This window comes from Mustelus asterias, chromosome 3 (genome assembly GCF_964213995.1).
Source record: "Mustelus asterias chromosome 3, sMusAst1.hap1.1, whole genome shotgun sequence".
Lineage (NCBI taxonomy): Eukaryota > Metazoa > Chordata > Chondrichthyes > Carcharhiniformes > Triakidae > Mustelus > Mustelus asterias.
The window spans coordinates 129,064,124-129,087,613 of NC_135803.1; the positions used below are offsets into that span (position 1 = coordinate 129,064,124).

General features: G+C 37.7%; 1 protein-coding gene across 1 annotated transcript in view; it reads left to right on the forward strand.

The window, feature by feature from the left end:
• The window catches only part of LOC144491587 (ERC protein 2), a 764,742-nt gene that overhangs the window by 374,670 nt on the left and 366,582 nt on the right, over window positions 1–23,490 (forward strand). The window contains exons 11-13 of the mRNA XM_078209614.1: window positions 5,323–5,463; window positions 7,172–7,312; window positions 14,250–14,443. Coding sequence (XP_078065740.1) covers window positions 5,323–5,463; window positions 7,172–7,312; window positions 14,250–14,443 — 476 coding nt within the window. The remainder of the gene's footprint in view (window positions 1–5,322; window positions 5,464–7,171; window positions 7,313–14,249; window positions 14,444–23,490) is intronic.

Consider the following 23,490-nt stretch of genomic DNA (forward strand, 5'->3'; position numbering starts at 1 on the left):
ACAGGAAGCTATAAGACCACAGTCAGAAGATCAATGATCTTATTGAATGGCGGAGCAGCTCTGGGGGCCGATTGGACTTAGAATCGGTAGTAAGCCAATGTTTCTATGTAGGAAAAGCAAATGGTTAGTTATCTACTGTCAGTAAGCAGAAAATATTATATTTTCGAGTGTTGATCTAGTGAACAATTATTTTGCCTGTTGTGCTTCTCATTAAAGCTTGGAGTTTGCAAACAAAAATTTAAGAACCTGAAAGAATCTGTTTGGTGTTCACAGACTTGGTTGTTGAATTGCAACACATTGGAAGTTTTAGTTAGAGAATGAAAACATAACAGATTACAATATGTATGTCACCAAATGTTAAGTGAGACATAGGTCCAGACAATTTAAGAATTTGCTTACTTGATTATGCATATAAAGCACTTGCAGCTGAACAGATGTGCTGCTTTTAAGCGTACCGGGGTGAGAAATGTCCCACAGGCAAGCTTTTTATCAAGCCATCTATTCAGCCCAAATAAAGTTAGTCTCGACTGGGGCAGCTTAGCAGGATTCAGAAGGTGGAGAATGATGTGATCAATTAATCTACCTTGTATCTAAGCGTTTGGCTCTGGAGTAATATTACTGATGAAAGCAATTCCATTAATATCCTGAACGTGATTATCTCATCCTCTTGGTGTATGTATTTTTCCAGTGGCAATAGTTTCTTCTTCCTTCCAAAGTGTTCTCATGTTCAGCATTGTGTTTCCATGTTTAGATGATAGTGTTTTGTAATTTACATTTTTATTTTTCTTACTTTCTTAGTCAAAATATGACATTGGAAGATTACTGGCGTCACACAATATAACTTGTAACCGTTGAAAGGATTCCAGGAAAATAAATACGTTACTCAAGAGAAATTGATCATTTTATAAAACAATCAAATGCCCAAGTTAAAGTGATATTTAGCTACCTTTTAAAAAGTCATGATTCTGCTTTATGTATTTTTTTAAATGTGTTCTGTTGTCTTAATAGCTGTAGAATGGTTTGGTGGAATTTTATGGGTATTTATTTTGTATGGGGGCTGAGTGAGATTTAGTTGCTTCTGTATTCTGATTTGTGCATTTAATAGATCATAAATTTGATTTGGTTATTTGCCATTTGGGGTGATTTGTATCATTGTATTTTCATTAGAGTGGTGATTTTAACAGCATACCATCTAATCCATCCTATGATGTTTGCAATTTCCAGGAATTGTCCTTGTTTACGTTTCTGTCAGTACAATGACATATTAGAATAATGTGTCCTCTGCTTCCCTGTTATTCTTCCCAGTTTCATTCCATATGGTCCTGCCAAAGACAAGTGTTGCTTGGGTGTAAGCCAGAGACCATTGAAAGATGTAAAGGCCATGCTTTTTTCTGCTGGTGGTTAGTCAAAGATGTCTTGTGACAGTTCATCAACTTTTCACTAGGTCTCTTTTAGATTCTAAGATGCTTTTGTTTTGCTTATAATTGAGGAAACATAGACTTGTCCAGAACATAAATAATTTTCCTGTGCACACATTCATCTAGCTGCATCCATTGTTGACTTAATATGCAGTTATGGTAACCACTGAGAATCTGTGGCACAACTTAATAGAATTGGCTTTGTGCAAGCAAAAGACCACAGATCAAAAGTTCATGAAATGCAAGTTGCCTTAATGTTTTATTTGTTTAGCCTGCAAAACTTGTGTTCAGAAAAGTATATTGCAAAGGAAGTTTGTTAAATATGATCTTCATTCACAAAGTAGGTCTTTATATCAAATTCAAGTGAAGTAACTAATGCATTTGACAATATCTTGAGTAGTATTCTGGAAATTAGACTGAGTACCCTCTTATTTTATGAAAGTCTGTTTAAAAACTCAGCAGAGACATTAGTGTAGTATCAATACTGATGGCATTGGTGTGTTGTGCCAATACTAATATCAAATAAATAACGAGCAGTGGTAACGGGTATATTCTCAGCTCTAGTTTGTTTTAGCACTACTTGTAGAATTCCAGGTATTTTTCCCTTTGATTTTGGACCAATGTGATCTATCTAATAAATCTGTGCTATAAACAACCTTTTCTACACTCGTCCTTCAAATTCTGAAAATCACAAGCCGAGATAAATAGGTTGCTAATGGTAAGTAATTTTAATTTTAAAAATTGAGGCTGCAATTCATAGGGCATCAAAAAGTACAACAAAAGAAAGTCGACAGAAATGAGACACCAAATTTTGGACTTCGAAAGCTCTGATTTTGCACAATTTAACAGACTTTTTTTGGTCCAATTTATCGTATTTAAGTAATTGTTCAGCTCATTCTGTCTGACTTCTGGCACTCCTGTCTCCTCTACTTGGAGCAATCAGTTCTTTTGACTATACGATTGACTTTCAGCTTTTCTTTTATATAGGGAATTACATTAACTAGCAGTGAGATTGCTGGATTCTGTAACAGTTTCTTCATAGAATCCACTGAATCCCTGCAGTGCAGAACGAAGCCATTCGGCCCTTCGAGTCTGCACCGACCACAGTCCTACTCAGGCCCTATTCCCGTAACCCCACATATTTACCCTCATGTTCCCCCTGATGCTAGGGTCAGTTTAGCACGGCCAATTTACCTCACCCACACATCTTTGGACTGTGGGAGGAAACCGGAGTGCCCGGAGGAAACCCATGCAGACACGGGGAGAATGTGCAAACTCCACACAGACAGTGACCCAAGGCCGGAATTGAACCCCGGTCCCTGGTGCTGTGAGGCAGCAGTGCTAACCACTGTGCCACCGTGCTACCCCAGTTGCTCATAACAGGAAATCAACACCGATTCAGAATGCTGAACAGTAACTTTGAGAAGTTACTTTATGGGCTTTCAACATTGAATTCCCTGGTACTTGTGTTGCAGGATAGATTGTAAGCATTTTTCAACCAATTATAATGACATCTCCATTGCATTAACTGCATGATGTGGTGATTGGGGAATATGTCTTGTCAGCTCATCCGCTGACTATGTTATTCCAAAAGACTAAGCTGCTGTCAGATGTTTAGGTATCTAGAAACTAGCTGCACAATAAAAACAGCGATGGAGTCTGCGCACAGTCCTCATTTCTGCTAATGGCTCCAGATTATCAAGACTATAAGGATAATTACTGGTCCAAAATCAAAGGGAAAAATACTTGGAAGTCTACGAGTGGTGCTAAAGCAAACAGCTGAGAATGTGCCAGTTGCCACTGTTTGTTTATTTTCTATTACTATTGGTGCAGCACAACAATGCCATCAGTAATGATACTACACCACCATCTCATGTTGTGGGTTTATTGTGTTCGTTCTTGTCAGATCAAAGGTGGATTGTGAACCTTGCGGTGCTTTCCTAGCAAGATTTTCAAGGTTACCCATCAACAGGATTCTGCTCATAGTATATTGCACAACTTTATTTCATGTACTTTATATTTTGAGAAGCAATTGGCTAGTTATTTAGTTCACTTCTGACACAGTAACAGTTAAAGGCTGGAAGATCTGACCCAAACCAACTTTTCTAGCACAACTCCTGCAGTCAAAGAATCAAAGATATTCAGTTCGGATTGCAAAGGGATCATCTCTAATTGACAAATGTTTCTGAAGATCATGTAATTAAGCGAGTAGCTCGTAGACACCTCAATTCACTCTAGTGCAGAAAAAGCATCTTGTGAATCAATTTCCTCTGGTACACGCATGCCTCAAGCAGTTTTAGGATATTCAGGCCGAATTAGGGGAGAGTGAGTAAGGCACGTCTTGAGAACTCAGTTGATGATAGCCTTGTCAGAAATGAAGGACGCTTCACACCTAATGTTTATTTCTCCTTTAACCAAGTGTCTTCCAATAGCAAATCTGGCACAGTCAGACCTAAGTTGACCAGCCCTGGCAAAAGTTCAGGGAGTAACGGAGCTTGCCAAGAAGCAGGCTTGCCTCAGGGATCATTCCCCATCTGTGCTGCCTCTTTAAACATTCAACGTCCCTGGAGGCTCAAAACCAACTGCTTGATTACATTTTTTTTACAACAAAAATTTTTGTGGTTGAGTTGTAGAAGCTGTGGCCTATAGTAGAACCTTGTTATAATAAACTCTGTTATTGCAAACTTTGTTCCCCTGTCCCCCCATGGTTCTGCGTAAAGCTCCATTACAGTCAAGAGAGAACTTCAAACCTCAATTACATGAATCCATGATTAGAACTGATATTTCCCTGGTCCCCACAAGTTTATAATGATGAGATTCAGTTGTTTCTCAATGAGGTGTTTTGCTAATAGCTGTTATTATTATATTGTTGTAATTTGGCAATTATTGGCTCCAGTTTTTAACTCAATTGTTCCAAGAAATGCAGTCACTATGAAAGGATGCAATTTTTACTGTGACTAGAATAATATGTATATCAAAGGTGTTTATATTAAATCTAACCAGGAATATTTTTCAAGACTTTCAGGAAACTATACAAATATTTTTTGAAAATATATTAACTGAAAATTCAATCTTTTGTTAAGTAAGAGTTTATTATTCAAGTTTTATTTTATAACTTGATAGCAGCATATAAATGTTTACACCACTCAAGACAATGTTTTATTAAGTAGTTACTACAGGGTTAATTATAAATTATAGAAACTTTTACACTGAAATTGTTTACAGTACCAGATTCAAATATGTACCAAGTATCTATTACACTGTAAACTCTCCAGTCCGGGACTTTGCAATTTTCTGGATTATAGAATGACATTAGAATGGCTAACCGGATGTGTGAGAACTGGAATAACAGTAGATGTATTTACTTAAAACATAAAACTGTGATAAAATGTTATGAAGCAGTAAAAAAACTTGTTTTACTTATCTAAATATTGTAACTTCCATAAAGGCAAAATACTGTGGATGCTGGAATCTGAAACAAAAACAGAAAATGCTGGAGAAACTCAGCAGGTTTGACAGCATAGGGCTAATGTTTTGAGTCTGGATGACCCTTCGACTTGAAACATTGGCTGTATTCTTTCTCCACAGATGCCGTCAGACCTGCTGAGTTTCTCCAGCATTTTCTGTTATCTTCTATGTTTCTTTTCCCAAATTACTTCACTAAAATAATGGCAATGACAGAGAGGCTTTGCTCAAAAGATTTTTCAGACAACTGGTATTTCTGATCAGTAAAATTTCCGGATTGGATAGCTAACAATGTGTAGCATGTTAAAGGAGTCATAAATACTAATATTGATAAACTTTTGCATTATGGTGGATAAAAATCAGATCTTTCATGCACATGTTGTGATTGAAAGTTTGAGTTGTAAATGACTTTCTCTTTAATTGCCGGGCTCACTTGTAGGAAAGAATTATAGAACGTCTCAAGGAGCAACGTGAAAGAGATGATCGTGAAAGATTGGAAGAGGTTGAGTCGTATAAAAAAGAAAATAAGGATCTTAAAGAGAAGATTAACAATTTGCAAGCTGAGCTAGCAGAAAAAGAGGTTAGTAACCTGAGGTTATAATTTGTGTTTCAGTAGTTGTCACAGTAGTCCTTTTACAATGGTTTAAATATTGTGGTTATAATAAAACCATCAGTCTTCACTAGCACTACTCTGGAATTGACACTGACTTCTGGTGCCCCCGCATGCACAGTTGAAAGCAGAAATCAATGATTTCTTGATTCTGCCACAGGATGTGTCACTGACGTCCCCCCAGATGGAAATAAATTAGAAGTCACTGATTTGATGTGAACTTGCACTTTTAATGCTATTGGTCTCACTGTAACTGCTCTTGAAAAAGTTGAGCCTTGTTGATGAGGTGTAAGTAGATTTTTACAACATATAGAAACATAGAAAAAAAATGCAGGAGTCGGCCATTTGGCCCTTTGAGCCTGCTCCGCCATTCATATTGATCATGGCTGATCATCAAATTCAATATCCTGATCCCGTGTTACCCCCCATATCTCTTGACCCCTTTAACCCCAAGAACCAAATCTAATTTCTTCTTGAAATCACATAACATCATACATTATTGCTGAGCAACCTCCGTGGCTTTGAGGAACTAATTTTACATTTATGGAATGACAAATTTATCAAATCCATTCCAAAACCTCCATTAAAAAAAATCTGATATTTCAGTTTCTATCTTAAACCCATTTGCATATCTCAATTTTGCTTTTACTTTCTGTAAGATTATAGAAAGTGAATGATAAGACCTGTTTTCACCAGCTGGTTTGCTGTTTATGATGATTCTTAAGTGAGATTGGCTGTTTAGCCTGCTTGCTGGTATTACCGTTGTTGGATATGGGAGATCCACTAAAACTGGCGCCAGAATGAAATGAACATCGGAATAGTGAAATCCCTGCTATAGAGCTTGCTAAATCTTTGTCGGCAGTTTTCTTTGAGGTCGGCAGTGAGCACCATCACTTCATCACCAAATGCAAAATCTGTGCATATGGGTAAAATCTTTTTTTTAAAGAAAAACTTTTAATGCAGCACCTGCCAGAAGCACTTCTGCTGTGTTGGGTGAAAATTTTAGAACATGAAATATTGGTAAATTTTATCATCCCAGCGCAAAAGGAACCCATTCAGCCCATCGAGTCTACTGATTCTCTGCAGGAGTCTCTCTCCTCTCTCTCTTTCCCCCCCCCCCCCCCCCCCCCCCCGCCATCCTTTCCTGTAACCCTGTGCCTTTACCATGGCCAAACCACCTAACCTGCACATCTTTGGACTGTGGGAGGAAATCCGAGCACCCGGAGGGAACCCACGCAGACACTGGAAGAACGTGCAAACTCCACACACGAGCAGTCATTCAAGGCCAGAATCGAACCCAGGTCACTGGTACTGTGAGGCAGTAGTGATTAACATAATTTAGTTATGATCCACTTCAACTGATCAAACTTTACAAGGGTTCAACAATTTTACTCCACTTAGTTGGAACCTACACTCAAAAGCAGTGAAATTCAGAGAATTGGGGCTAAAATATTGTTGCCTTTCCTCATTATCACTTCCTTCAAATGCAGTTTTGACACTGGAAACCCAATCCTATGGAGTTCAGTGTAAAGCTATTTATAATTATTGATTTAAAAGAAAAATGATTTAAAGACATACATCCAGAATTGAATAGTATTAAAGAATACACCTGAAAAATAATTTCTGACTGTAATCTATAGGACATTACTTTCAATGATAATTATTTGTTTTCTCTCAGTCTAGTTTGATTGACTTGAAGGAACATGCATCCTCATTGGCTTCAACAGGTCTAAAGAAAGATTCTAAATTAAAAACTCTAGAAATAGCCATAGAGCAAAAGAAAGAAGAATGTAGTAAGTTGGAAGCACAATTAAAGAAGGTAAGTGTTAAATTGGTGGGGGGAAGATTTTTTCTTGGTTAATATTTGTATGGACTGGTGCTAATCTGAAGTTTTTTTCATGATTTAATCTTGGATCACTGAAGCATTCCTGCTAGGATTTAATCAAAAAAATTATGACCTAGACATTGAATCAGTATGGGTCACATGTCTTAAAGACCTTGAATTTCTTTTCTCTCCCCCCCCCCCCCCCCCCCCGCAAATATATCACATTAACCAAATATTAAGATTGCCCTTGCTTTTAAGGTAGCAGCAACTGTCTGCATATTCACTTATATTTTGTTTGATTCTGATAAAAGTGGAATATGTACTTTTTCTATGTAAGGTACCTTTCTTTCATTCAGGGTTCCTTGTAACTTTCTCGCTACTTTGCTCAGAGGAGCTCTTCCTCAGGTTTCTCATGCTTCTTTTCCTGGGGGAAGGAGACTTTTTTTCCCAAGATTTTCAATATATAATTAAAGAGATTTGAATTGTTTGTCCTTTCCATGATTAATTAGACAAGTTTTTTGCTTTGTCTTTTGCTTTTGAACATGTTTATTCAGAATGTCAAAACTTATTGCAAGTAGAAAAATAGTTTTGATAAGTTAATGTGTAGCAAATTTCCAAATAACTTGATAATTATACTTTTGCAGGCAGAAACTCCAATTCTCATGTGATCTCCACATGGTGCATACATAGTTATATTACAAGTCCTGAATTACTGATTATTCATGACATATAGAGTTTCTGAATTTCATCTAGAGATAGACCTAATAGTATGCAGATTACTTTTCAGAAATATAAATTTATTGGATGAAATTACAAATTATTTGTAACCTGGAATGAAACCTAATGAATGTCATTTCACTGCAAGGTTTCAATCATAATTTTGGAAATTCTCCAATAAATATTTAATAAAAGGATTGCTACAGACATTGATGAATATTCAAAATAGTTCAAACTGAAAGGAATCCTTGAAATTCAGGTGTGTGATAGGTTTGAAAATAAAATCTGATTTTTCCCTAATTATTATATTCAGTTGTTTCTCTTGCAGTTTGTTTTAAAATAATGTGTTTAATGATTTAATGTGGATGCTGCAATTGAGTTAAATCATCAAATATGCATCTCCAGCTCACTTATTCATGTAGCTCTTAGAATCTCAGGGGAGAATGAGGTCACCCGTAACTGGTTAGACAAGTCATTTTCCAGAAAGCAACTGATAATAGGTTTCTTTACAGTCATGGTTTTGTATTATGCTTGTTCTCGTTCTCTCTCTCTCTCTCTTTCCCCCAACCCCTGATCTAACCAGATTCCTCTGTGAGGATATTATTGTTCCTTTTATAGAATAGCACTTTATGCACATTTATGCAGTGATTTTGTGGAGCTGAACGCTGCTTGGTCATTAGTTGATACTCAAATACTTTAAATAGCTTCCATTCACCTTTTTGCTGTGTCATAGCGTATAGAAGTATCTTTTACACTAAAAATTGCCTCCTCTTGACCAGCCTGTGCAAAACAGTGGATGGCCTCGTCAGAAGTTGTGCCACTCAGAATAGGGAGGATAGTCTCTTAGCATATGGGAATTAAGAAATGCTGAAGGAGGAGAACATTAAAACCTAAATTTTGTTTAGTTTTGATCTCCAAAATGTCTAACCTAATCCCAACATTAAAATAATTTGCTTTTTCCCTGTTGAAAGAATGAATTTCCCCCTCTGTAATGTGATTCTGTGGATTTTCAAGAGGCAAATTGGATTCTGAACATGTTGGGGTGAGACTCTTCTTTTGATGAAAAATTGCAAAATGCAGTTTTTAACAGCTGTAATTGACAAAAGTTGCATTCTCAGAAATTACACGTTCTGAAATTGCACATTCCTGCAATTTCTTTAGCAGGGGACTAATTGCAGAGAGCACCATGCATTCTCTCATTGCTCATGAAAAGAGGAACTTTCAGACCATACAATTTTATTTAAAGTAAACATCGCAAAGACCCACAATACTTCGCAATTTCTTGCTTGCTGGAATCCAAGCTGATTGTTATCAAAACAGGCAAAGTACAAAGAGAGGTTGTAGAACAACAACCGAAACATGTGAATTTTCACGTAAACACTTGGCAAATGCTCATTTACAAAATGGAAGAGAAAATAACAAATACAAGCAAACTATTTTCAATCTGCCCTGGAAGAAACCTTGGAAAGCAGAATAACATTCACCTATAGCATAGGAATCACTGCTTTTTCAGTGAAGTGATACTTATCTTAGAAATGTAAAATAATGTGATGATAAGCATTCCATTGGCCCTGTGATTTTTGCTGGCTCCCTTTGTGATGTAATTTAGTTTATTTTGGCTGAAAATCATGTAGACAGAATCCAAATGTCTGCTGTTTGATGTTTTATTATTGTTGGTTTTCTGCTCAATTATGAGCATTTTTAAAGAAAATCCCTATTCAAATTGCCAGTTGATTTTTTAAATAATATATATGTTAATTAAGTACTGTTGAACTTGCCCAGTAAGAACAGCCTGTACTTGGAATGTCAAAACACGCAAACAGAATAAAATACAAAATACATTAACCTGGATGAGAAACCTCTTCAAATAATTTTGTGGTTACTGAACAGATTGGATTTCAGAAAGTCCTTCTCGCATATCAAGTGGCTTCTGTAGCAATTTGTTACCAAAAGTAACCTCTTGAAAGAAATCATGTGGAGCACAGAGGGCCTGCTTAATTTTTTTTCAACTACTTTTAATACAGCTGTCATCACATGGCATCCATTTTTCTCCATTGCCGCCAGCCCCCACACCACCCCAAGGAAAAAGGATGAGCGACTTGTGTAATCATTAGTTAGACTGTCATTAAAATAGTTTTGCATCTTTTGTTTAAAAATAAATGAAACTTAAATTTCTTCCTGCACAGCATTCCGTGACTGTATAGCGTTAATTTCAAAAGTTCTGCCTCAACCCGCATTTTCAGAAAAATCAGATTTTCTTAATGTAACAAAGCCTGAATGTTCTCATTATCACTCTTGCAACTCTTAATAGAATCTAGAAACTATAACACTTGTTGCAGCAAATATTACAGATAAGTGATTAGTATGAACATACAGATTTTGAAATCTTTGGAGGCTGAAACTGGTGTGTACTGTTTTTTAATACTATACACAATATGGTTACATTTACATCATTTTGTTGGCACAGTTAAAGCTATAAAAGGTTTGATAATCATATTTAACAACATTTATGCCATAACCAGACATAGTTTATTGCTTAAAGTAATTACATTCATTTGCTTTTTTTATGTTATGGAAGGAAAGTTACTTATTATCCAAATCGTACCACTCTCCATCCCCTCCCCCCTCCCCCCCCTTCCCCCACCACCCCCAGACTGGCAGTACAGTTCTGGGGCTGCTATTATGTTATGGATTTTCCTTATGCCATTCCTCTAAGTGTACCACAGTAGTACCAATACTGCAATGATCTTTGTGAAAATGCATCCTACAGTTGAATTCGCAGCATTTGATCTTTTAAAATGTTCTCTGTCAGTGTCCTGGATACCGGCTGAACACTTGTAAAAGTTAATAGAAAAGGCAACTCTAAATCAGAAAGTATTAGCACGCCAAAGAACATAAATCATGGTCCCATGCATGTGCTTGACAGTGCTTGCACTGAACATTTCCCATTCCCCACAGTGGAGTGAATGGCAATATGGCCATATATTTTGCAATTGCACTGATATTTATATATATATATATAGACAGAAGCAGTGCTATAATGATGAGGGTGAGCTGTTTAATACAGACCTTTAGACTGAAAATAACGATGAAATGTATTTTATTAAAATTTCAAATGATGTATTACGACTCATTTTGTGAACCTGTATTTGTTACAATGCTGGTGCAAATGTAACAAAAGATTTATCAGAAGAATAACATAAACTTGGCTTTTAATTGTGCAGTAAACCAAAATTGACATATTTTACCATAAACTCTGCAGTCCTGCTTGTTACAATCCTGACATCTCCTTTGCTGAGCGAATGTGCCACTGAATATTCACCAAACTAATTTCATTTCTGCAAGAAATCATGATGTTGTCTATTAAACATTGCAAATTTTTATAATGTGCAATTTTGTTCTGAAATGCCCTAGATAATAGAATCCTATTGATCTATAGAGCTGACCTGTCAAAATGGACCTTTCCATTCGAAGAGCTGTCCATTTGACTTTTGGAGAGCTATAAAATGTAGACTTTAAGTATCCGAATTGAATGAGTGCAACCTATAAAGAAATAAACTAACATTTTGAAGAAGTAGTGTGTTGATGGTGAATTCCAAAGCTAATCAGGTTAAGGACAATCAACATCTATTGTTGTCCTGCCAAGATTGCACTTCCTTTGAAATCTGTTAAATAAATTACCTTTGCAATAAAAATAATATATTTCAAATTTAATAACCCGATTTAATCAAGCTTATCTCCATAACCAACTTTGAAGCCTTCTGATTAATTATAACCTTTATAAACCAATGGTACTTTTAGTGATTCATCACTTGAACAGAACGCTTAAATGTATCATTAGTGGTGGGAAGCTTGGTTTATTTCATGGAATATTTAACTCTGGGAGGAGAAAAAAGGAAAGTAACACTAACCTAAAAATTCTTACTCCAGCTATTCTTTTTATGAGCCAAAAACAACATTTATGTTTCCTTAGTGCCTCTCGCTTTCACTGTGGAATGTTTGGAAACTTAAATTTCTACTTTTAAGAGACATTTTCTGTGTAAATTCATTGGATTTGTTGAGCTAATGCTGTTTTCCTGAATCTTTCCTTCTTCCTGTCTGTGCTTCATTCCTTCCCAACTTTGCAATGTAGCAAGCTGAGCAGTTGTTCAATCAGATGTACATACCAGTAAGTGGTTCTAAAATGCCCTCTGTAACATTTGAAAGCATGAGGACCCATTGACCTAATATTGTGCTTATACTGAAGTGCAGCTCCGCAAACATTTCAAATGATTGCAATTTTCAGTCATACTGGAATAAGGAAGCTATGTAGACTTCAAGGTGTTGCGTTGTTGATGCTTAAATGGTAACTAATTCGAAACTGGCATAGTGAAACCATGGTATTGTTTTTTTGTGGTATTACCTTTAAGTCTACAAAGCCTTGGCAGACTGACAGTTTATGCACAGACCAAATTTAGTTATATTTTGGCATGCCCTAATATTTTCAACTTGTTAGGATGAGATAATTGGCAAATTGGTAACACTGGCAAGTTTTATAGTGAAGGTTTACATTCAAAATTCTTGTCAATGAAATCCTTGATTGTCATGAAGAGCCATAATGGAGAACACAGACACCTTTTGTTCTGTGCCTAGACTGTTGTCAGACATAGGAATTCATTGCAGAATTGGGAGCACTTAGAGGGTTAACTTCTTATAATCAAATTAAATTAGTTCAAGTTTGCATGTTTCAGTTACTTTGTTTTCAGTCACTTAAACTCCTGTTCTTCTGCACTTGACTGATTTATTTTTGTGCAAAATTATTCAGAACCCTAATATTTTAAGTAGCTAATTTTGTCCATCAGCTTCAAAGATTCGTATTTACTTTTCTTGCTGCTTTTGTGAACTTCATGTGCAAATTTGTGAATGCTATACAAATGTCACTGTTTTTAGGTTCTTGTAAATTCAGATTTTGATTCTTGTACGTCTGGGCATGTGCTTTCTCATAAACGTACAACATCTTTTGAGATTAGACAATAATTGAAGAATTAACTTAAGTCAATTAATTCTTAAACCGAATCCATGTACTGCTGGCATCTGAATGGACTAGTATATGTTAACTATGCTCTCTTGAGACTCAGATCATGGAATTAATACTGTTAACAGTAACTCGTTTCATTGTGTTCATTACCTTTTGGAAAGCTGGTCAATCTGCTTTTCTTCATCCTGCCATTCTAATATAAATAAAGGACAATAAATGAAGAACACTTCAATGCTGAACCCAGACGTTAAGATGCTTTATTGCTGTCGTGTCGGTAGTGCCACAAAATCTACTTTGCATTTTCTTTTCTGGATTTATTTCAGTTGTATTTAAATTGCTAATGAATGATGAATTTGTTCTCATCTCCTCTCTCTCAATCAGTTACTACATACCTAATAAATAAGAGGTAATAAACCACTGGTTTTAATGGCATATGTTTAGATAGCTCTGAATGATAATACGCAACAGAATGTTGCTTAGTTTGGCAGTGCAATTTACAACAGAATCAAGTTTACTGAAAAAAATGCATACAATTACTAACAGTGCTCCTAAATTATCCTCCTGTTTAGAAATATGTTGAACAAAGCCCAGCAGTTTCTAATTGACGCATAAAAATAAAGTAACCAACAGCACTTTATTGGATGGTGCACTTACTCTTTTGGTCATTTTAGCATTTAAAACAATTTAATAATACAAAAAATCACCACAAAGAAATTTAGCTTCCTCAGAAGAATAATGCTGTACCTTTCTCATCCTGTAAGTTGCAATTTTGTTTTGATTTGATTTCTGTTCTCATTCTTATTTGCCTTGTTTTGTCTTATGTGCTTGATTTTATTTTCAAGATACCAATTAGGAATTATGAGGAACATAGGGTAGGCCAAATATTGAAGTGCTTTTTTTGTTTTGGTTTCATTATTTTGTGTGTGCTTGTTTGAAGTCTAAAGTACCAAAGAAATTTGGCTGCAAATTTTACTGCACTGTCATTCATAGTATTCGAGTCCCCATCCAAGATAGTGTATTTGAATTTTTTTATGCTCTACTTTAAAGCATGTGTGTTAGGCTTGTTATGAAATTCATGGAGTTTGTGTGTGTGTGTTTTCAATAAATTATGAAGTGCTGTGCTATGGCATCATTTCAGAAATTAAAATGTTTATTTTTATGGTGTCACTTTCATTTCTCTTTACTTTCCATGCAAAGGCTCATGATGCTGAAGAGGATGCTCATTTGAACCCAGAGTTGGGTGAGAAAATGAGACAACTTGAGAAGGATGTGGCATACTACAAAGAGGAGTCTGGTAAATCCCAGGCTGAAGTTGACAGACTCTTAGAGATCTTGAAGGAAGTAGAGACTGAGAAAAATGAGAGAGATAAGAAAATAGCAGAGCTCGAGAGGTAAGCATCATTTTTTTAAATTAACATGATAATGGAAGTTAAGTAAACCTGACACCAGAGCAAAACAGTTTTCCTGTAGTCGGAAGTTAATTTTCGGTTGTTGAGATTATTAAGCGGAGGGGGTCCAATGAAAATGAAAACTGTGACCTGTTGCTTTGTGCTCTATCGAAAGCATGGTTATTGTAATGCCATTATCAATTTATGCAAGAATTTGTGCAAGAAGATAAAGCATTTAAATTTACTGTCTCTCTCCCTTCTCTGAAATCTGGTTGTTTTCTTGCATGGTTATCAGTTCCCCTTGCATGCCCTGCTTCCTTGCTTGCTAATGAGATTGGGGATCTGTATACCAGCCTCTGTTAAGACTGCTCTTAGACTCACCATAAGCAAGGGCATGCTGTTTTGCCAATTGAACCAACAGTTTGTTTCTTGAATAATCATTTCTCCACGACCACCCCGGCCCACCACACCCCGTTCTACTGGCACAGCTCAGGGTGCTGACAAGATGTCAGAAATCACTACAATGAATCATGCCATGTCACTCGGCAAAAAATATGTTTTATTTTTTTATTTTCTGTTATATGGTATTAGTTTTTTCTGAAGCAGGTTGTCCTGAAGCAATTTCCCGGGAAACACTTGCAACTCTATGGTAACATCAACTTGCATGTACATACTGCCTTTACCATAGGAAAGCAAGCCAAGAGACTTCACAGGAGCCGAAACAGAGAAAAGTTGACACCAAGCCAAAAATTGAGCTAATAGGAGAAGTGATTAAAAGCTTTGTCAAAGAAGTAGGTTTTAAAGAACATCATAAAGAGAGAGAGGCAGAGACTTTTATGGAAGAAATGCAGGTACCAGGCTGCAAGTGGTGGGGAAGGAAGTGGGGGAAAATTCATGAGACACCAGATTTGGAGGAATGTAGAGTTTTGGGATTGCTGTAGGGTTGCAGGAGTTATCAATGGGGCGGAGCCATGGAGGGATTTAAACTAAGCTTTTGGCCACTATAATGTCCTTCTATGGTTTGGTGTAAACTTTGCCTCATTACATGCTGTGAGGCATTGGTTGACCAAGAACCAATATAGGTCAGCAAGCATTGACGTGAGAGACTGGGGGTGATGGAAGAATGGGTTGTTGCAAGTTTGGATCGAGGGAATCATGTTTTGTTTGAGCTTCAGTTTATGGAAGGTGTCCAGGAAAACATTGGAATAGTCTTGGAGGCAACGAACAATTTATATTTTGTTTGAAGCACTGATCAAGAAGGGAAATTGAATCAGTAACTGGGGAATAGAGTTTGTTGTTGGATTGATGACAATGAAATCTAGGCTCTAAGCTCTTGAATTACACCCCCCCCCCCCCCCCCCCCCCCACACACACACACACACACACTTCCTAAACCACTCTGCATTGTCATTTCACTCCTTTAAGATCCTCTTTAAAACCAAACTCTTTGACTAACCTTTTGGCCACTTACTTTAATGTCCTTTTATGGTTTGGTTTAAACTCTGCCTTATTACACGCTGTGAATGCTTTGGGAAGTTTTACAGTGTTAAATTTGCCTTATAAATGCAAGTTGTTGTTCAGTCTTCGTGATGTTTTATTGAAGGGATTGCGGGCACACCCAGGACTACATATCAGACAAGCAATGTAACATTGTAGTTGAAGGGGCACTGGTGAAGGAGAGCTGGGTGATAGCAGTATATATGTGGAAACTGATGTTGTGGCTTCAGATGATGCCTCTAAGGGCCAATGTGGAGATCAGAACCATAGAAGTAGGAAGGGGCCAAGGATAGATCATTGATGTTCTCCAGACGTAATTGTGCAGAGGGGGGGGGAAAAGAGAAACGAATGCAGGAGAATCTCTGAAATAGTATTTTCTACTAATAATGATTTTGCTTGAATATTTAGTGCCAATGACAAATATTTACATGTTAAAATAAAGCAAAATATTGCAGATGCCAGAAATCTGAAATAAAAACAAATTGCTGGGAAAACTCAGCAGGTCAGGCAGCATCTGTGGAGAGACAAAACGCAAACGTTTCGAGTTGAATATGACTTTTCTTCCAACCCAAGACTTGGTTTCTGTCTCCACAGATGCTGCCAGACCTGCTGAGTTTTCCCAGCACTTTCTGTTTCTAGCACGTTTTTAAAAAATTTATTTGGTTAGTAAAAGATTTTATCTCTAAAAAATGTATATTTTGATTTGAAGAGAAATACTATAATTACAGTCTGAGAAAAGTTGCCTCCATTTAAATCTCCATGTAGAACTCCAATATTTATTTTACACATTTTGAACCTTCCATCCAGGCTTTGGGAAGTTGCAGCTATTAACAAATATTACAAAGCGCACAATTCTGTTGCAATATGTTGTAAATTCATAGTTTGTGCTGCTGGTAACCTCAGGACAAAGTTCATTAATATTGTTTAACATTATGTGCTGTTTAGAGGGGATTTTGAAAGTTCTAATAGTTTGAGCAATCCGGATATAATTTTTAAATTCAATCCTCACTTAGAGATGTAACTATAGATAAAGTTGCACAACTTGTTAATAGATCTCAGGCCCAACTAAACACTATTCCCAGAGGTTATTTGGTGATAACTGGTCAACCACAATTGTAAAAAAATTCATTCATGGGCTGTAGCTGTCAAAACCAGCATTTGCTACCCATTCCTAATTTACTTTTGAAAAGGTGATGCTGGCCTACTGCAGTCTGTGGGGCAGAAGAACCATTTGAGTGAGGGGAAATGGAAGATTCTGACCCAGTGGCAATAAAGATCTGGTGGTCTCATTCCAAGTCAGGATAGTGTGTGACTTGAGGGGAATGTGCAGGTGTTCCTATGCATCCATTTGCTTGTTCTTCTAGGTGGTAGTGGTTATGGGTGGGTTTGGCAGCTGCTGTTGAAAATGTCTTGGCAAGTTGCTGGTGTGGATCTTTGAGATGATGTACACTGCAGCTGAAGTATGCTGGTGGGAGAGATAGTTACTATTTAAGATGGAGAATAGGGTGCAGGTCAAGTGAGTTGCTTTGTCCTGGATGATGTTGAGCGTCGTGAATATTGTTGGAACTGTGCACATCCAGGTAGATAATGAATGTTGACTTGCTCCTTTCACTTTATGGAAAGGCTTCAGAGAGTCAGGTAGTGAGCCACTTGTTGCCCAATGTTCCGCTTCTGACCTCTCTAAGTTCGGTATATAGCTGACCTAATTAAGTTTTGATCAATTGTGACCTGCTAGGATGTATGCTGTAGGGGATTCAATGATAGCAATGCTATTGAATGTTAAAGGGAGATGGTTAGATGTTGTTGCCCTTGAATTCGGGTCAACTGGCACTGTGGACAAAGACAGTCAAACTCTCAAGTTATTGCACCACAAATCTCCTTTATTGTACTCTACCAAGTTACCACAGAATTATCAAACTCTACCACACAAACTTTAGTACACCAGGCATCAACTTTGTTATGCACAAAATATTTAACATCTGACTTACTTCGTTATACATCAAATAACTAACCTCTGACTTACTTTGTTACACACAAAATAACCAACCTCTGACCTACTTTGTTATACACAAAGTGTTCAAGAAGTATCAAAAGTTTCTCAAAATATCCAAACTTACTAGATATACTACCTGTGGCGAGGCGACATGAAGTGATCAGATTCCCTCCTAATGGGCTTTGTTCCGATGTCACCGAGTCCCAGACTCGGGGTCATGCTGCTTCTTCTGCAGTGGTTGATCCTGGGTTATTGCTGCCGTGTCTCCGAGTCCCCCCTTCTTGTACAGATATTGCTGGCACTGGTCATGCCTCCAGTCACCTACTCACAGGACAGGCACTAATCAATCATGATCTTTTTGGCCACGAATGCTAAAGAGTCGTGCCTCTCTCTCGGGGGTTATATTTCTCTCAGGAGCATGGCACTCAGGGCCCTGTGTTCAATCACTGTCTGTTCAAGATATACCAAGCGCTACTGTCCAATCAAGTCCTGTGCTTGTTCCATGGCTGCATATCCTGTTCTTTGATGCTCCCATAGTCCTTAGCCTGATATAGATTTAGCTCTTTAACCATCAGGCTTTGCTGGTGGCTTTATGAATACCCATCAGGCTACAATGTATTCTTGGCGAAGAAGGTCATTGCCTGGCACTTGCGTGGCACAAATTTTACTTCCCATTTACCAGCTTGAATGTTGTCCAGGTCTTGCTGCATGTGGGCATGAACTGCTTCATTATCTCAAAGAGTTGTGAGTGGAACTGAACAATGTGTAATTATCAGTGAACAATCCCACTTTTAACCTTCTGATTGTGGGATAGTCATTGATAAAGTAGCTGAAGATTATTGGACCTACGACACTACCTTAATGAACTCCTACAGCGATGTCATGGGGCTAAGATGATTGGCACCCTGACAATCAAAACCATCCTCCTTCGTACACTGTACGACAGCAGCCAATGGAGAGTTCTCTCCCTGATTCACATTGACTTCAATATTACTGGGCTGCTTGATGCCACAGTTGGTCAGCTGCTGCAGTAATATGAAGGTCAGTCACTCTCATCTCTTGAATTTAACTCTTTGGTCCATGTAATGAAGCCTGGAGCCAAGTGTGTGACAGAAATGCTAACTGACGTGTACAGCTTATATGGAAATGTTACCATTGAGTTAGCAAGCCAATTGGAACTACCTATTCTTCATGTGAATTTCAACTTTTATTTGAAAAAAAGCATCTGTAATATTTATTCCTGCAAGACTATGCCTTTGCTTTTGAAATTTTATAAGAATGTTAATTTATAGATCGTAAGACATTTTGTTACACCATTGAAAAACCTTGTAATGTTGAAACTTGTTCTTACTAAGTAATACAAATTAGTCTGGTCTGAAAAAAGTAGTGATAGGACCACTCAAGTGGGGAAAGTACTCCATTTACCTAGGGAGATTATACTACACAATTAAACGTTGAAGCTATCTGGCCATACAATATATTGAGACAGATAAGGATTATTTTTATTAATGCGAGCTATATTTGTAATGGGGCATTGGAAAAAAATGGTGTGGATGTCCTAAATAGATGTTTATTCAAAATGTGAAAAAGAAAACGAATTCGAACCTTCAAAATTTTGAAGTCCTGAAAGAATGAAGGCAAAGAAGGTACTTGATATCTTTGAATACACGACAGTTCTCAGGATTACGTATATACAGCTAAACCAGAAATAAATTTACTAAATTGTTCACCATCATCCACCATCACAGGGTTTACATAAAAATGTAATTATACATGTTTTTGGAAACTAAAATTTGAGGCAGTAGATTCAGATTTATTTGCAACTGCAATTTGTCCGAGATGCCAAAATATATGAATTGTTTTGCTACTATTCTCAGGATACTTTGCATGGAGATTCAAAGTACAGTATTGCTGATATGTTGTGTGTAGTATTGTATGAACTTGGTAAGTGTGTTGATGAGATCTGTCTTGCTATTTTTATCTCTTCCTGTTCAGTAGCAGAGCACGCACTCAGCAGCACCTCTCTGTCTCAGCCCAACAGCAGATAGGGGGGTTGGCCTGGGATTTCTTGGGAAAGTGAGTGCTGTGCCCCAGCATGCATTGCCAATGTACTATACGCTACGTTGTTTATGCACATTCCCTCATGACTTCCTTGTGGTTTTCCCACAATTTGCATTTTGTTAAACATGCAATGTCCTGTTTTTGTTGGCCTACAGTAACAATTAATTGATGACAAAGAAATGAACAGCTCTTTAGGGTCATGCCTTATGGAAACTTTCAATTGACACCTGCATTATATTAAGATTTCAGCTGACAATAGGCAATGTTGGATAAAGTAGCAAACTTCCAAATATATGAATTCTGCCCATTCTATAGATGATTTTACCCTTGATATATCAAAGAGAGCTAATAATATACACTTAAAACAAAAACAAATTAATACTGTATGATGTTCTTATTGTTGAAGGTGAAAACCTTGGTGCTTTGGCTGAAATTTGCACTCCCTAAATAAATGTATTAAAGTTGAGATCTGTTGCCTTGGCCCAGAGTGATCCTTGGTGTAAGTGCTATGCCTAGAGTAGAATCCAGGTTAGCTGTTACATCTCAGTCATTGAATAGCTTGCTGATACTTGACAGTAAGGTGTACACACAAATATCAGCTACTTAGTTCAGTTATTAGAGAGTACCAGCCATGGCCTAGTGGTAGTACTTTTGCCTCAGAGTCAAAGTGTTGTGGATTGATGTCCCACTCTAGTGTAGTGTTGAAGGAGTGCAATGCTGTTGGAGGTATTATCTTTTGAATGAAGCAGTAAATGGAGGCTCTGCCCTACCTTCTTTGGACATAAAAGATTCCAAGGCATGAATCAAAGAGCAGACTGGGAGTTTTCCCCCACTGTCTGGCCTAAATTTATCCCTCAAACGACATCACTAAAATATATCATCTGGCCACTTCCATATTACTGCTGTGGGACCTTGCTGTGAGTATATTGGCCACTGTGTGTCCTATAACAACATCTCAAAAGTACTTTGTTGACGGCACAGTACTTCAAGATTTACCGAGGTCTATATAAATGCAAGTTCTTTCTTTGCCCTATCAAATTTTATCTTTAGATGAGGTGTGCAAAATTGATTAACATTGTTGTGAAAAACAATTGATGAGGAAATGCTGCATATAGGCACTTAAACCCTCCCTCCTATTTTCTCATTTTTACATCCATCAAGCGTTCTGTGTTAAATATTAAAGACCCCATTGGGACATCTTTTTTTAAAAAAAGACAGTCCAGCAATGGATTGAACAGGAGATGAAGATATTTGCTTCATATTCCCCCGCCACCTCCTCTCCACCACTGCCACAATTTGTAACAATAGGCAACAACAGATTCACCAAAACATTTGAAGATCCACCAAAGATTTGTGATGAGCTCTTGGAGGAAGGTGACATGTTTCAGCTGAGGGAAATTAAAACAATTGTGTGCAATTTAGCTAATAGTATAACTCCACCGCCACATCATTGTAACTTGAGAGTTATTTCAGTGATGGAGCAGCTAGCCTCTTTGACAATATACATGTTCCATGTGAACTTTCATAGAACCCTACAGTGCAGAAGGAGGCCATTTGGCCCATCGAGTCTGCACCGGCCACAACCCCACCCAGGCCCTATCCCCATAACCTTATGCATTTACCCTAGCTAGTCCCCCTGATACTAAGGAGCAATTTAGAATGGTCAATCTGCCTAACCCGCACATCTTTGGAGTGTGGGAGGAAACCGAAGCACCCGGAGGAAACCCACGCAGACACGGGGAGAATGTGCAGACTCCACACAGACAGTCACCCAAGCCGGGAATCGAACCTGGGTCCCTGGCGCAGTGAGGCAGCAGTGCTAACTACTGTGCCACCATGCTGCCCACTTTGCTGCAATTATGGTATTAACTAGTTCTGTATTGCTGTTGACGGATGAAAGGTGGCACCCATCAAAACCAAAGCACCAACCCCACCAACTATTATCAGGGCTTTTCAACATTCTGCTGTGTTAAAGTCACCATCATTTTAATTAGCTGGGCAGAGATTTGCCCATGGGCTCTTTAAACTGAAGAATGGCAAACTGTTTAACAGCTGCTTAAATTGTTCGGTACACTGCTCAGCTGTATTTTCTTTGTCCAAAAATCTTGCGGTTTAGCTGTTTAAATAAATCATTGCAAGAATAGAGATGACCAGACCTAACCAAATGAGTAAATATCATTTTCAGCACAAACTAACCAAGCAGATGGTTTACACCGTTTTTTAAAACTTGAATTCTAGTTTATTCATTATTCCTGATTTCAGAGCCCAATGGCTGGTCAAATGCAGATATTTTCATTCAAATGCCATATGTTTATGAAATATCCTTTCAAAATTCAGGAATGACCATATCATTAAACTGGACTCTCTGAATTTTCTACTGTTAATCGATTCTAGATATTTCCCTGAGCTGAATTGATTTTTTGGAGCAGTTACACGGCTGTTAAGGCTTGAATAATATTATTGAATTCTGATTGCCTAGGTATCATAGATTCCCTAGAATGCAGAGCAGGTCATTTGGCCCATCGAGTCTGCACCGATTCTCTGACAGAGGATCTTACCCAGGTCATCTTCCCCCACCCTATCCATGTAACCCTACACATTTCCCATGGCTAATCCACCTAGCCTACACATCTTTGGACTGTGGGAGGAAATTGGAGCATCCGGAGGAAACCCACGCAGACACAGGGAGAACGTACAAACTTCACGCAGACAGTGACCCAAGCCGGGAATTGAACATGGGTCCCTGGTGCTGTGAGGCAGCAGTGTTAACCACTGTGCCGCCGTTCCGCCATACCTGCTAGTTAAGACTGTAGATTAAATTTGCTCACCAAAAATCTGAATGAGCGTTTCTGGTCGCTATCATTAAAATGACAGTGACGAGATTAACATCTCTGTTTCTAGAAGCAGAAAACATTCCTTTCTAAGATTTAAAATTGTGCATTTAGACTTCACCAAGTCTTATGTGACTATCAACCCCTGCAATCTTGCTTCCTTTTGAAGGGGAAGGGTAATCAGATGAAGCATTACATAACCATGACTGGTCCATTATATTTTTGTGACAACTTCAAATGGTACATCACACATTTATTTCACTTTCTACCATCAGTGGTTAGTTTCATTTTAAAACTGTACCCAATCTGGTACAGTAAAATGTAACTACCTTTGACCTTCAAGGGAATTTAGTATATTTTTTAAACACCAGTGAATCTTGCACGGCATCGTTCCCCACAAGGCAGTTACTTTGTATCACAGTTGGGTAACTAAATATAGATTGTCCTTAACTGGTAGCTTCACTTGCCTTGTGATAATAGTATTTTTGTTCCTTTCTGATCAAACATTTCCCAGAGATTTATCACTTTGAATCCACTGGGGAATAAAGAACAAAGAAAATTACAGCACAGGAACAGGCCCTTCGGCCCTCCAAGCCTGCACTGACCATGCTGCCCAACTGAACTAAAACTCCCTACCCTTCTGGGGACTGTATCCCTCTATTCCCATC